The 14463-nt window shown below is 43.1% G+C and overlaps 1 protein-coding gene across 1 annotated transcript; it reads right to left on the reverse strand.

Moving 5' to 3' along the window:
• Positions 1-652: 652 nt before the first annotated feature.
• Positions 653-11785, reverse strand: LOC104256379 (killer cell lectin-like receptor subfamily F member 1). Its single transcript, XM_059815909.1, has 7 exons — positions 11704-11785; positions 5664-5741; positions 4463-4561; positions 3427-3567; positions 2276-2427; positions 1445-1557; positions 653-785 (listed from the first exon to the last, which is right to left on the reverse strand). Exons 1-7 carry the CDS (start codon positions 11783-11785, stop codon positions 653-655), a joined length of 798 nt encoding a protein of 265 aa, XP_059671892.1.
• Between the last annotated feature and the right edge of the window lie 2678 nt (positions 11786-14463).

The raw sequence follows: 14463 nt of genomic DNA on the forward strand, positions 1-14463 counted from the left end.
GGGAGCCATCAGCTTATTAATCACAAGTGGTATGAGTCACTTGGTGCTTGGTCTGGTATCTGTACGCACAGCAGCCGTGCAGGTCAGCTCTGAATGAGTATAAGACACTGTCTAATAAACACATTTTTCCCAGCCCTCAAGTGGCTTCTGTAAGTCACAATTAGACCGTAAGGAAAAAACCCACAAACTTCAGAAAACACTAAAGTATTGAAACCCAAATACAAAGTTCCTTCAGCTCAGCAGCGGCTGTCTCCAGGGAATGTACAACAGCAGTGGGCTCCAACACGTTCCCCAGCCCTCACAGGTGGCACCTTTCCTGCACATCACGCAGTTCGTGTGCGCAGTGCTCGTCCTCACCTGAGTACCTCTTCTCCCCTGCCCTTTCCTAGAGGAAGCTGCTGCCAACATCTGTCCTTGGGAAGGCTCAGCACCCGCAAATCCACACGTGCTGACTTGCAGTCCTGTTGCGTGACCTTCACACCGGCACCTGGCAACTTCAGAGTTCCCTGTTTGCATCAAAGTCTTAGGGAGCACAGAACAGCAAAATGCAAATTTCTCTGCAAGTCTCATAAAATTATTTACATCACATGTTGTTTTATCAGTAAAATGGGTCTTCAGACAAAAAGCTCTGCCTGTTGTATGACAATTTGGCTCAGAGCACCAACGAAGTTGCATTCTTCTTACAGATCCACTTCTTTAAAGTCTGGCAGTTATCTGCTTGGATCATGTTTTTTCTTCTGTAAACAGCACAGTTCTTGTCAGTCTCTCTTCTTTTTATAGCTATCCTGGTGAGAGAACAAAAGGAACGCAATGAGTTGTCAGCTTTAAATTCTCTTCTGGATAAAACTATCGATAATATCTTGAATGAGGGGTTTGGGTGATGCCCATTCTGTAACCCACTGAAGCACAGCTCCCCAACAGCCATGCATAGGTGGGGTGGGCACCCACAGCAGGGACTGCCGAGGGCTTGATGCTCACGAGCATTAGTGTAAGAGGCATGAGACAACCTCCACATGCAGCCACGATGCTGAACTGTCATGGTGAAAGGGAGGGGAAGGACCCCTCAGCTGCACAAATCCCAGCACCCAGGCTACTTGACAGGCGTCACGTTCAACGGAGGTGGTATACACAGTCTGTACGCTGAGAGAGTTTGTTGACAGTGAGTTCAGTGGAAGAAGTGTGTATTAATGTCCCTCTGCATTAATACATACATGGACTATGACTGTGGTTGGTCCTGAAGGCAGAAGACAAATCTGTTTCCAAAGGTGTCCAGCAGGAACCAGTTAACCTGGAATTGGCCATGAAATAGGCCCTGAATAGGTGCCTGAAGCTGCAGGACTAGGTCTGTGCTTTGGGAAATTAGCTTGGATTCAGAGTTGTACTTGCATGCGGAGTACCGCACCTCAGCTTTTGCCAAAGACACCCTCCCCCCACAAATCGTCACCTGTTTTCTTTTTCTCCAGGATCTTCAGCTGAACTCCGTTGTTTCTTTATGTCTTGAATCTTCAACCCAATCCAGATATATTTGGTATCTTTCTCTTTATTGTCTATGAATTCCTGTGGAACAAGTAGAAGCATGTTACGCAATGGCAGAGCTTTTCTGCTGCGCTCAGGTCACTGTCCCGTCTCATGCACAGCTTTTCAGGTAGTCCCTCACGTGGGGAGCAAGGGCAGGGGTCCAGCCATGGCAAAGCAGCCCATTACAACGGCCCATACGCATGTGTCCAGCCACCGAGTTTTGATTCAGGCTGGTGCTCAGGCTGACTGGCTTGCTGTCAGCTGTCAAAAAGAACCTCAGTGATGCTCCTCACCCTAATAAGACAGGTTGCAAAGCCTGGTCTTTAAGGTAAAGGACCTGTTCCTCAGGGAACGGTAAGTTTCTCAGAAGAGCCATTCGGCCATACCTTGCTATTAATTTTCCCAAAGGAAAATGAGAAGGCGATTTGGCTGTTTGAATTTCCATTTCGTGGTTGAATCAGATCTCTCTTCCCAGAACCAGGTAATGGAAATGGGTGGGAAGTCCCCAGCATTTCCCCCTTGCAGTCAAAACTACTCTGGCTTCCGCACTTGCATCTCTTATGCTTCTCCTCTTCAGCTCTACGCTGTTGACCCTCTCCAAAATAAGCTCCTGACTGTAGACAGTGAGATGCTCTGCTCGTGATAGGGCTCTTGTTTACCTGCACGTACACCTGACATCTGGGCCATGTTCGCTTGGTGAAACGCTCAGCGAAGGCAGATGCCTATTGCACAATTTTAGGGCTGCTGCAAGACTCACCATCTCAATTTCATCTTCAATGACAAGAAGCTGGGATTTCTTGGCCAGACAGTTTCTCTGGCTGTCATCCCAGCTTACAGCCTCCTCGGAGAAGTAGTAACATCTGCCCCTGTGCAGTTGCCACCCTGGAGGACACAGCTCGCATGTTGTTCCTGCGGGTGGAGAGAGGGAACCGTTAGCTCCTACCATGACTTGTTCCGGTTGCCTTGTAGCATTTTATGTTCATGTGCCCAGCTGGCTGGTCCAAAAGCAGCCAGTCCCCTCTCCCAAGCACGTGTTCGATGGGTGTGGAGAGAGGCTTGCAGGCTCCAGTGCCAGTCCTCTCCTCAGCTTCCCACTCCCTTGCCGTGGTGCTATGCACTTCTGCACTCCCGCTGCACATCATCGGGCTCTCCACCTCCCTGGGGACCTCCCCGGTGGAGAGCACCAGGAGGATCTAGAGGGCTGCAAAGACTCTTTTCCTCCTCCCACATGCAGCCCTTCTGAGGAGGCACCGTGCGATGTGATGTGGAGTGTACGGATTTGACACGTGATGTGACTGGAAAGCACAGCTACTGACATTCAGACTAAGTTCACGGAGCTGGAGAAGGAACTATGTTAAATAAGGGGAACACTGCTATTCCCAGGTCTACTTCCCGTTTCACTCAGAGCATCTGGGAGGAACGTCCCCCACATTTTCTGTCTTGGCTTCCTCTAATGTTTTAAAGTCACATCATTACCATCAATCCTTAGAAAAGCATTAATATTCACCAACAAATAAGAGATCCACAATAAAAAGACCAGGAAGCTCTTCCCCTGCCTGATCCTTGCAAAAGGGTAGGAAAGCTAAATTCCCTCCCACTCTTCACAAACAATTATTGTCTGGAAAGTGTTCTCCAGGGCAAAGGGAGGACCTATGACACATGGCATTTCTGACAGCAGCTCCTGGCAGAAAGAAATGCAAAGAAAGTACAGGAAACTATGCCAAAAAACTATTGTCATTAAAATGTTGGTTTAGATCCTGGCATCACTTCTATGCAGGAAGACCATGCTCCCTGGGTAGTACCAATGATTTCCCATAAGTTGCAGGGTGTCATAGAAATGGGAAGACAGACAACAGAAGTGCGCACACAACTCGTCCTCTGCGCTGTGAAAGGACTAACTTTCCTCACCTTGTCCATCTTCACACAGTTCCTCCATCAGCCATTTCAGGAGCATCGCCGAGAGAGCTTTCTCTGAAGAGATGTGATCATCAGTGCTATTTAGACCATACTGGGACAAACTTTCCGGTTTTCCTGCTCTGCCCTTCAAAACTTGAACAACAACAACAAAAAGAGATTATGGTTAACAACAGGGTCAAGGAAATGTAGTCTTTGCATCCGCTGTTATACCGTGAATGTGAGGATGTGTGTGTGTGTGTGTGTGTACATTGTGGGGGGTATACACACTCAGTTATGTGCACACTCAGTGAGGATAACTGTCTGGCAAAGGGTGTAGCTGCTGAATAATGTGGACAGTACAGGAAAAGAAAATAAGTTTGTCATTTTTGATAGTTGGATATGTAAAGAAGACACAATATTTTGGTGAGATTTTGGCAGTTGGACTTGATGATCTTACAGGTCTTTTCCAACCTTAGTGATTCTGTGATTCTGTGATTTTCAGGGAGCATTGGGAGGTACATGGTTTTTCTGAAGTTTTTCAAGACTGTTTTCTCCTAGGAGATGAATAACTTCTCCGGAACAGTTCTTGTGTAATTGGAGCATGCTGTGGGTTATGATATTACTAGTACCAGGGAAGACTGATTAAATTAAATGATCTGAAGTCTGATTATTTTTTTTTTTTATTCAAACCTACAAAGTAATTAAGTGAAATGGTCTCGAAGTAGCATCATGGATGCAACTTTTAACTCATAAGTCAGGAGGGCCAAATGATTTGATTGTCGTAATGATTAGATATCTGCTTCTACAGCCTTTCAGCATCACTGATGACAAGGTAGACTGCAGCAACTCCCCTTCATCTGCGCTCTAGATGTTACATGACAGGTAGCAAATGTTCCCTTTGGAACGCGACATTTATTTTCCTCTATTTGTGTATAACTTGACACCTTTAATGTGACTCTAAGGGAATTTTTCTTTTGGCATCACTCTGCTTGCGAGGTTTAACCATGTCTGCAACGAAGAGATGAAGCGGGTGGTAGGACCTACTCACATTGCTTGGCTAGCACGGCTATGACGCCCAGCAGGATGAGGACAAGGACTCCCAGGACCAGCGCCACGTAGAACCAGGCTGAGCGCCCACGTCGGCAGCCTGGAGGGAGGCAGGAGGAAGAGCGGCTTAAGGTCTTTGCACTGTTAAAATTAACACTGCCTTTATGTATGCCAGTTTCTTACGGGGAAACAACGGAGAAACCGTCTGCTTAAAATCAGTCTGCTGTTCGAAGTATGCGGGGACATTTTACTTATTAAAAATTTGCATCCATTTTGCATACGTGAAAGGGAAATTGAAAGATGATTTTGTCAGATAAAGCAAGACCTTTTCAATCAATTGTTCCATTAAGAACTCTCTCTTTCTCCCTTGAGTTAATTTTTTCAAGTGTTGCCTCCGCCCATCTACCCACCCACACCCTGCAAAACCCCGCAGAGCAATTCAGTGAAAGTATCAGGGATGGTCTGTGGTATGTTCCTCCTCTCTGGTCACGCTCTCCTGTGTCTGTAAGGCAAAAAATCCCATATTGATGCCATAGCGCAGCGAAGTACATCTGACCAAGCATCTCTCCAGCCGTTTGGCATTCATCAGCTGTGAGAGTGAAACACTCAGGAAGAGGCAGGACCTGAGGAAATTTGGGGTCAAGGTGCTGTTTCCACAAGCCACAGAGTTGCACTTTCATAACTGCTGTTTTCCCGACTTTCCCTGCGTGGGATGAGCAACTGCCCCATTCTCCGGCTGCCTGAGATGTATTTTGTAATGTTCCCTTTCAGCTCACAGAGTTCCGTGGGCCTGACCTTGGCTGGCACATGCCCTTCAGTACAGAGAAGGTGGCAATCGTCAGTGCACTAACTGCAAATAGAGAGCTGGGTATTACGCCAAATGTGTCCCTATGACTGTTCCTGCAGAGACACTTACAGGAGGGTTCCTAAAAAAATGTGGAATTTTACTTTCCTTTGCTAAATTTTCAGTGTAGGGCACAAAGGCATGTTTAAAAATGATTTTAAAAATTTCTTTCAATACTATTTTGACAAGGAAAGCGTATAATCTGAGAACCCAGTGAAAAAAAACCTACGAAATGATAAATCCATTCTTTATTGAGAGATTGTACATAAAGACTCTTGATAACAGGTTTTACTATTGGGTAATAGGAAAGACTAAATCTATAATTAGTAACCAACAACCAAACAAAATTGCACACTACCAGAAGCGGAAGTCTGTGATCTGCTGCTCTCTTTGGGTTTCGGCTTCACATGCAGCTCAGCGTATGTGATCGTGTTTCCTGTAAGGAGTAGGGAAATGCTGACATTTGTGGTTGTGCAAGCCATTAAGTGGAGAAACAAAAAAGAATTACATAGAAGACCGAGTCTGTATGAAAAGGAGCACGTGTTTCCAGAGCTGCTGGTTCAGCTTTTTTTTCTTTTTTTTTTTTGGAAAGAACATGCAAGATGATGACTTATCATTTCCTGCTGCTGTCAGGAAGGAACTAAAAGCCTCCTCCATAATCTTTGCTTGAACTGCTTGGGTCCTGTGTGCCTGGACCAGGAGGCAGACAGACAGACTGAAGGACGGGTAAGACCTGGGTACTACCCATAAAAAACATCCCGTTTGTAACTAAGCCATCTCAGGAGGTATCACAGGGGTTCAAGGGGCACCAGAGCTGTGGTGGCTTCGTGGAGCAGGGAGACCCCAAAGGGAAAACTGCCACTCAGAGAAATGCTTCTGCAGCAAGGCGATTCTTTGGGGCATTCCTGCCTTGTGAACATTTGTGCCAGGACATTATGTGATGCCTGTAATAGCAGAGGAAGGGACCTGATGGTTGAAGACATCCCTTTCCAGATGCACCTTGCCAAAACAAAACCAAAAAGCCATTAAAATAGCATGGTGTGAGTTAGATGCACATGCGACCTTTATCGAACACATTTTCAGTTTTGTATTAGCTGGGTATTTCGTAGAGCTACCAGCTAGTTTTACAGAAGATATTTGGACCTTTAGTAGACTGATATTCTTTCCATAAATGGTCAGATTTTATCAATCTGAATCAAGAATAAGCTTCTGCGCTCCAGCCTTAGTTTCTGATCACTGAGGCTTTTAAAAAGAAGTTTGTGTTGTATAAAATCTCACAGCTCAGGGAAGAACTTGGCAGAAGAAGAGAGTCTAGAATGAGGTCGCATTTGATACGAGAATTGCTGAAGCGTGGAGAGGTTTTACAGCAAGAAAAGTGCTGAGGACCTGATTGGCAAATAAGGTTTATTCATACAGGTAAGATGTTCTATGCTTTAGAGAACATGACCTAATACACTTTGCTGTTTGCTTTATTACAGTTTATTAGTTCAATGAACTACAGAAAATTTGTAGATTATATTTAACTGTATAGATAAGTAACTGTTCTCAAAAAGAAATGTTCATAAAAGTTCTTCGTCTTAGAATGTAAATATTTTTCAGAGAAGAACAGTCAGGACTTTTAAACTTTTAAATGCAATAGCCTTATAAATGGAGACACTTCTTCTAAAATACATACTTTAGAAAATCTGCTACTATTATTAAGTATTTCCTCTCTCAGATAAAGATCCATTCCTTTAAAGAATACTTCTCAGACTGTATGAAAAACCCCTATCATCCGTGTAAACTGATTATTTTAAAAAAAGGATTACTTCTATTACAGTGTGTATTGGCGCATGATCATTTGAATGTGAAGTCCTGAGAACTCAGCAAGTGGTTTTAGAATACCACATAACCTTAATTTTGCCAGATGCTCACACACCCTTGCCTAGTTTAGCAACAAGGAGCCCTGGTGCTCGGTGGAAATCTCTGTCACTTACTAAAACTGAAATTTCACTTCTTTTCTATATGCAAATTGCCAAGTGCAGAAAGATGTCTCAATTTACTGGAAGCTTCCACTTGGTGAATGTGCGGATAGGGAGCGCTCCTGGCAGGTTGTTTGCTCCGAAGAGTCGGGCTTTACAGCCATCGGGCTCTTGCGATCGACTGTGGGCCAAGTTGAGCGTGAGCCCACGGTGCATCCTCGTCGTCACAGCTCGCGCCAGCCGCCGCCTGCCTTGGGAGGGGCCTGGCCTGCAGAGCAGGGGAAGCTGCTGTGCTGCTCCACTTGCTGCTGCTGCGGCCACAGCTGGAACATTGCGTCCAGATGTGGACCACCTGGTTGAGGGGGAGTTGGGGGAAGCTGGAGAGGGTTCAGCGGAGCGTGGATAAGAAGATGGTCAGGACCTGGAGGGGCTGAGGAGGCTAAGGAGGGGAGCAAGAAGCTAATGGCCAAACTAATAGCAGCCTACAACTACTTGTAGGCTAGTTCAGTGATGGAGTTGAACTCTTCTTGGTTTGTTTTTCAGCTAGAGGAAAGGTCTTGTATGTAGTCATTTATGAACCATAATCAGGTGACTATCAAACTATTCTTGAGCAAACTAGGAAGCGAAAACTGTCCGAGTCTTTCATTAGAATATGGATTTCCAGGCTGTATTTATCCTTGCTTGGTTTTTTGGAAGACTTTTCTACTTCAGAACATCTCTTTTGAAGCACATGCACCGTAATAACACCTGCTAGCCCATCAAAGCGTGTACATAGACATAGTACTGCCTTCTAACACCTCCTTAACATGCCCTGCCAGAGCATCCAAGAATCACCTCGTCCTTGTAATTCAGAGCACCTGCCTGACAGCTGAAGTCCAACTGAGGGTGTAACAACCTGGTGTTGACTTTACAGTTGGAACAGGATCACAACAAATCAATTTCAATCACTTTTCCGGCTGCAGCCTCCCAAACTTACAGCTGCAGTCATCTTTTTATCGCTATGTTGTGTTAAACATTATTTAACACAGTTTGTCCAGTCTTTCAAGTTTATCACAAGAGTTTTCAATGGCTGAGCTTTCCTTATCATTAGACTGCAAACTTACACACTGGCCACTGCGCCGCCAGTGATTTTTATATCTTTCTCTGTATCCTCATAAAATACATTGAACAGGCTTTGAGATAAGAACAGTATTTGGGAGAACTCCAAGAAACTCTGCATAATTTGACCAATCCAAATCCCATTCTCACAGATAAAGAAAAGCTAAAAAACAAAAAAAAAAAAAATAGGTGGGCTACTACAGAACCTTGGCAGAAGTTCAGCTCCCCGCATGTTTATCTTTCACGTGCACCAAATCTTGACAGCAGCTATACTTTAGCAGGGCAAATTAGCTATGCCCCCCACCTATGGGGTTTTTTAGAGCCTACTCCAGTGAATTGAATCTAACGGTCTGAGACTTGCACAAAATGCAGCCAGGAGGAGGTGGGCATGTTCCACTTCCCCATAGCCTAACGATATGAAGTCTCGCCTAAAGTCTGGGAATCTGCCACTCGAAGCATTCACGTCCCAATTCGCAGCGCTGATTAAACCCAACTCTCCTTCCTCTGTGGTGAGAGTTAACCACGCAGTGCTTTCCCTCGTGCCTATCTGCTTCTTCTTCTGCAAGATAGTCAGACATCCCTGGCCAAGAGCAAGACCAGCGTAAAATCTGGCAAAGGGAGGGATGTAGGTGTCCTCCAGTGGACATTTCAATGTGTCACAGAGTCAGGATAGTGCCAATGGGAGAGCTTGTGATGCTTGCCACAGAGAGCTCCATCACCTTGGAGCTGAGACCCTCACTTTGAGAATCAGCTTCGAATTCCTGCTCCAAACTGGAGGAAGCATGGAAACCTCTTCATGCAGGGTGTGGTAACGAGTGGGACATGCCGTAAGTGTGTTTGGTACGCAGAAGCTGTCCTGTCCGAAGCAGCCTTGAGCCCAGTCCATGTAGGAGAGTGCTCCTTCTAGCTTGCAGAGAAGGATCTGACTCCCGGAAAGAGTTGACTGAGCATCACCTTGCGTTGCTGCTCTATCCTATTAGCTACTTTGGGCAGTTCCTAGCTCACTGTGCTAGGCTCCCAGACTCTCCTCCATTCGCTGTAAAGAAGTGCGGGGCATCTCAGTGAGGGTCAGCTGTGCAGTGGGGAACTTTAACACTAATCATTGCTGTACTTAGACTGAGCTTAAGTCTATTTCGTGAACATTGCTCAACATGCCCGTCACATTTCAGGATGTTTTCCTGAATTTCCTACCAAGTTTTTTAAAATTACAGAACTAATTTTGTGGGGAAAATGCATTTTCTGTCATTCTTCCTATCGTAGAAGTGACTCTTTTCTTTCTGAAGAATTTCTTGTAGTAAAAGAACACTTACCAGCTGGATGAGTATGTGCAAATTTTGGTCAAAGCGTTAAAACTTCAAGGAAGGAACAAACAACTGAAATTGTTCATTTGAATTTTTAAAGCATGAGAATATGGCTCAAGTTCCTGTCTATATTAATAGCAATAAAACCCATGATAGTATATGTTAATGATGAAGACAGAGAAATAATTGTCATCAGGGAGGAATTTCTAGCACGTTCTACACTGACATGAAGTCCAATATTGCTTAATACTATTTGGTGCTTTTTCCATTTGTGTCAAAGTCAGTACAAAAATAATTGCTAATAAAATCTGAAAATAACAGAAAGGTTAACAAAACAGTAAGTGAAGACAGCCGTAATGACAGCCCTGCAAGTTCAAGCCCGATCAAACAAAATGTGTTTGAGTATAACCAGATAGAAGGGTGGGGAAAGGTGATACTGAGAGTTATAAACCGTGAAGGAAAGACTATTTAAGAGATTTTTTGTCTCTGTATAACTGAGACAGCATAGCTGAGACTTGTAGTAATAATGGGTGCATCTCTGGTGCCCATATTTTTTAAAGGAGATGGAAACACTGGAGAATAAACAGAAAAAGATCCACAAGAGTAATTAGAGTTCTTTGGAAAGTTAATTAGAGTGAAAGATTTAAAGGCAAAAGGAGACTGAGAAATTACTTGATTACTGTGGCCAGTAAGTTCATGTGAGAAAATACTGAGTGCTAAAATCTATTAGACAATGGTTTAACAAGAATGACAATGGTTTAACATTAACTAGATGTTAATGAGAACTTTCACTGGAAATTAAAGCCTGGCCTACTCAAGTTCAAGCTTCCCCTTTAAACAGCATGATCAAGGGACATTTTTGGATGTCTTCAAATCAAGATTTGATGCCTGGCTCCCTTTGCAAATAAATTACGTCTCCTTAGAAAGGGGGTAAAAATCTAGGCGAACCCTCTGTGCTTTGTGTTGTACAAGTTACAGTAGTACAAAGAACATCCATGGTTGCATGAACATACAGTGTAAGGTAGTATTTTCTGTTAGATATATAATGAAGTGAACTCATTTTTATTTTTTAGGTAAAGGTTTTGTAAAAGTAGAAAAAAATCGGGTTTTCCATCATTATGCATTCAGAGCACCATCATCACTATTAATCTACATTGTAAGCAGAACAACACCTTCGAAAAATGCTTGTTACACCATGTTGTATCCTTAATACATTAATTACTAATGAACTTTGAAAGCTTGAAAATATCAGCTTACTCTGACCACAAGCATTTCCTATTTGCTCATAGTGAGAAGTTGTCATTCATACCAGCTGTGATCCAGAATTTTGACAAAATGCTTTCATGAATGAATTACGTTTTTTCCAAGTAGTGGAAATTTTATTTCTTAAAAAAATACAGTTTAAATCATCTCCTTATCCTGAATATTGACTTATCCTTTTGTCTTTTGTTACAAATACATGAAGTGATCACTGATTGATAATGTGGTTCTGGGAAAATCACTACTGGAAAATTAGAGAGGAAGAGCAGGAGGGTTTTAGGAGTCATTCAGTACTTCCTTCAGTGACAGTGACTGCACTTTTGACTGCCACTAATTTTCTGATTTACTAGTTAATGTACTACTCCTTTTCCATGAAGACATGGTAAAATGCATTGATCTGATTTTTGGACTAGGTAGTAATTTAGTGGAGCATATTCTAACAGGTTTTTGATCATGTTGTTCATATAAAAAAAAAATAGATTATGCTCATTACTCAAAAATGAACAATTTTAGTTTCTCCATCTGTTACTTAAAACAACGGGCCAGAACTGAGACACTACTCTGTAGCAGTACTGACTTAAGAGTAGCTTTGCTGATTTGGATCTCATGAGACTCTCTTCCACCATTTACAACTTCTCACGCTTCCCATGATTTCTGCATGCAGCATTTTATAGCATTCTTCTAGCACTATCCAGTAACAATTTTAAAAATGAAAGAGAGAGAGAGAGAGCACACAAGAGAAAACAGTGTACGTCCAAGAGCTGATTAGATGTTTTACCTGGAACTGATGTCCGAGAAGGAACGCGTGGTCTTTCCCTGGGTAGCATTGCCACGTCCGCATATGTGATATCACCTGCCATTGATGAGCACGTCCCTCTGAGTTAAGGAAAGAGCTGGTTTAATAAAGTGTGTTGCATCCTGTATTAGCTTCGCCTGCCTCCAGAAGTATACATACGCCGTGCTATGGCTCTGAGGAAGGCTGAGAAACAGATAAAAGGAAGGAAGTTACTTCTTTCAATACAGCTTCAAAGCCTATTTTCAGCCACCATTCTGTCTCTTCTTGTGTGATCTCTTGCCCTTCAGAATACAGGAGAAAATGAAGATTAAAACCCATTCATTTTATTAATATAAAAAAATATATTTTTGGCCAAAGCAGAGCAAAGTTTCTAAGGAAGACCCAAAAATGGACTTACACAGGCACAAAAGCTTTTGCTGGCTCTCATGAGAATAGCTGAAGCAGTACGATCTGTGTTGTGGATGTATTATGCTCGTGTGCATGATCTCACATAGCCTAATCACCTAAAAGGAAGATAAACAAGATATATATCACTATAAGATGTTTTGGGGCTAATGAAACTGCAACCACAGTTAAAGCTATAAAAATGTAACTCAAATTCTAACCTGCTCCATCCACCTAGTACTGTAATGGTTTAACAACTGAGTTTAGATTATATTAATGATGCATTAAATTGAATGCAAAATAAAATTAAAAGTAATACGATCAATGCCTTTTAAAAGAATGTTTCAATACTTTACCCTAACAGTAGTGATGAGGACCAGAGCTGCTGTTCCTAAGTGGCTTGAGCTATCCCCTGCTTAACCCCACAGCTCCGCAGGCAGAAAGCCTGAGGTGCCTTTAACTCCTTGTTCATGACCCATGTGTTTGCTGCTGGATATTTTGATGACAGTGGTTTTGTGTTCTATTTTGGAAAAAAAAAAAAAACAAACACCAAACACCAACAGTCCCACAGATTTGGATCGAAACTTAAAGCCCTTCTAAAACGTAAAAATACATTTCAGAACACACAGACATGAAGTCCTGTGCGTGCACAGTTCTGACATTTCCCGCTAAGAGCTATGTTATTGGTTTTGTGCTTTATTCCCGCTTAGAAAATTCCTTTAGAGTTCGACACAGATAGGCTCTACAAACCTACCCGCGTCAACTGAAAATAATGTTTCTGTTCCGTCATATAGCCTATTTGCCTTTTCTGTTACATTCAATGGGACTTACAACACTCTAGATTAAAATGAAGGCAAGTTTGTTTTTCTGATCTTATGTTACTGATCTTTTCCCTTCCTCCTTTCAACGTTGGTAACAGTGTTAAGTGCAGAAACAAAAAGGTTTAGGGAAAAAAAAATGAACCTTTGATAGTCATGGAACAGATTACTCAGAAGTGCCGCTCAGGTACAATTTATATATGCAACATACCTAAATCATTGTTGCCCTATCAGCCACAAAGTGATCAGTATGCAGATGTGGATACTGTTAGCTGGATACTGATAAGGTTTGTTTCATGGCAACCTACATACCAGCCAAATGACTGGTCCTAGCGTGAAACAAAGCATTTGTCCTCCGATTGAATCAGTTTCCATTGCTTCCCCCTGAACTTCTCACCATCCTTTAGAGCAGCATATTCAGGCTCTGAAATGGAAAGAAAAAAAAAAAGAAAAACAAAGAAACCAACCCCAAACCAAACCCCACTTTCCTTATTTGGGTATTTTTTTAAACTTTAGTCCATAAAGGAGAGCTAGAAGGCCAAACGGGTCGCTTGAACTCTCAGTCTCACTTTCCATCACTGCATATACATCTAAGCAGTCTTTTCTCACATCACTCCCTCCTAAACGATTCAAAACCATCAAGATGTAATCACGTATAGTTGGTGTAAGCATGGGTCTTTCTGAGCTAGTGGAAAAAACCTGTTTCTGTTTTAACGGAACATGGCTCTCCTCCTCTCCTCTCCCCTCCCCTCCCTTCCCCTCCCCTTCCCTTCCCTCCCCTTCCCTTCCCTCCCCTCCCCTCCCCTCCCCTCCCCTCCCCTCCCCTCCCCTCCCCTCCTCTCCTCTCCTCTCCTCTCCTCTCCTCTCCCCTCCTCTCCTCTCCTCTCCTCTCCTCTCCTCTCCTCTCCTCTCCTCTCCTCTCCTCTCCTCTCCTCTCCTCTCCTCTCCTCTCCTCTCCTCTCCTCTCCTCTCCTCTCCTCTCCTCTCCTCTCCTCTCCTCTCCTCTCCTCTCCTCTCCTCCAAAAACCACATTTTCAGACACAGGAGTAATCTCATAAGCATGCAGTGCAGACCTGACAATTACATCCTTTGTGACCTAGCAGATTCTCACTTGCCTGAAGAGAATGACGAATGCACGCAGTTATTTTCCAGAGCAAACTTACAAAACAGCCATAAGGGGTTCTCATTTTGGATTCGAGGTCTACATGCTGTGCTCACTGTTAGGACTGATAATGAAAAGGAAGGTGAATTCTAATTTCTAGAATGAATAGGTGAGTAGAAGTCTTTGCAAGGCATTTTTCTTGAATTCTTTCTATCTTACTGGAAAACTATGAGTTTTTCATACTTTTAAAAAGGATATTGCACTGCCACAGAATTTTCATGCGAAAAGTAATTTCTTTAGTGTTAATACTTTTAGCTCCGTAAGTATTTTCATTATTTTCTTTGCTTTCATCTTAAATTCTAGCTTTATTTACGAATACCCAGATGTAGGTCACCAAGTCTTACCCACGGACCTCTCAGTGCCAATAGCACATTCAGA

The sequence above is a fragment of the Gavia stellata genome, chromosome 4, assembly GCF_030936135.1.
Source record: "Gavia stellata isolate bGavSte3 chromosome 4, bGavSte3.hap2, whole genome shotgun sequence".
Classification (NCBI taxonomy): domain Eukaryota; kingdom Metazoa; phylum Chordata; class Aves; order Gaviiformes; family Gaviidae; genus Gavia; species Gavia stellata.

Bases quoted from the DNA above. Each gene is read 5' to 3' on its own strand.
- LOC104256379 (XM_059815909.1), bottom strand. From the start codon at position 11,785: ATGGCAGGTGATATCACATATGCGGACGTGGCAATGCTACCCAGGGAA. The intron at 5,742-11,703 runs GTAAAACATCTA...TACTCCTTACAG, and splicing joins TTCTCGGACATCAGTTCCAG to GAAACACGATCACATACGCT. The intron at 4,562-5,663 runs GTAGTGTGCAAT...GCCTCCCTCCAG, and splicing joins ATCACAGACTTCCGCTTCTG to GCTGCCGACGTGGGCGCTCA.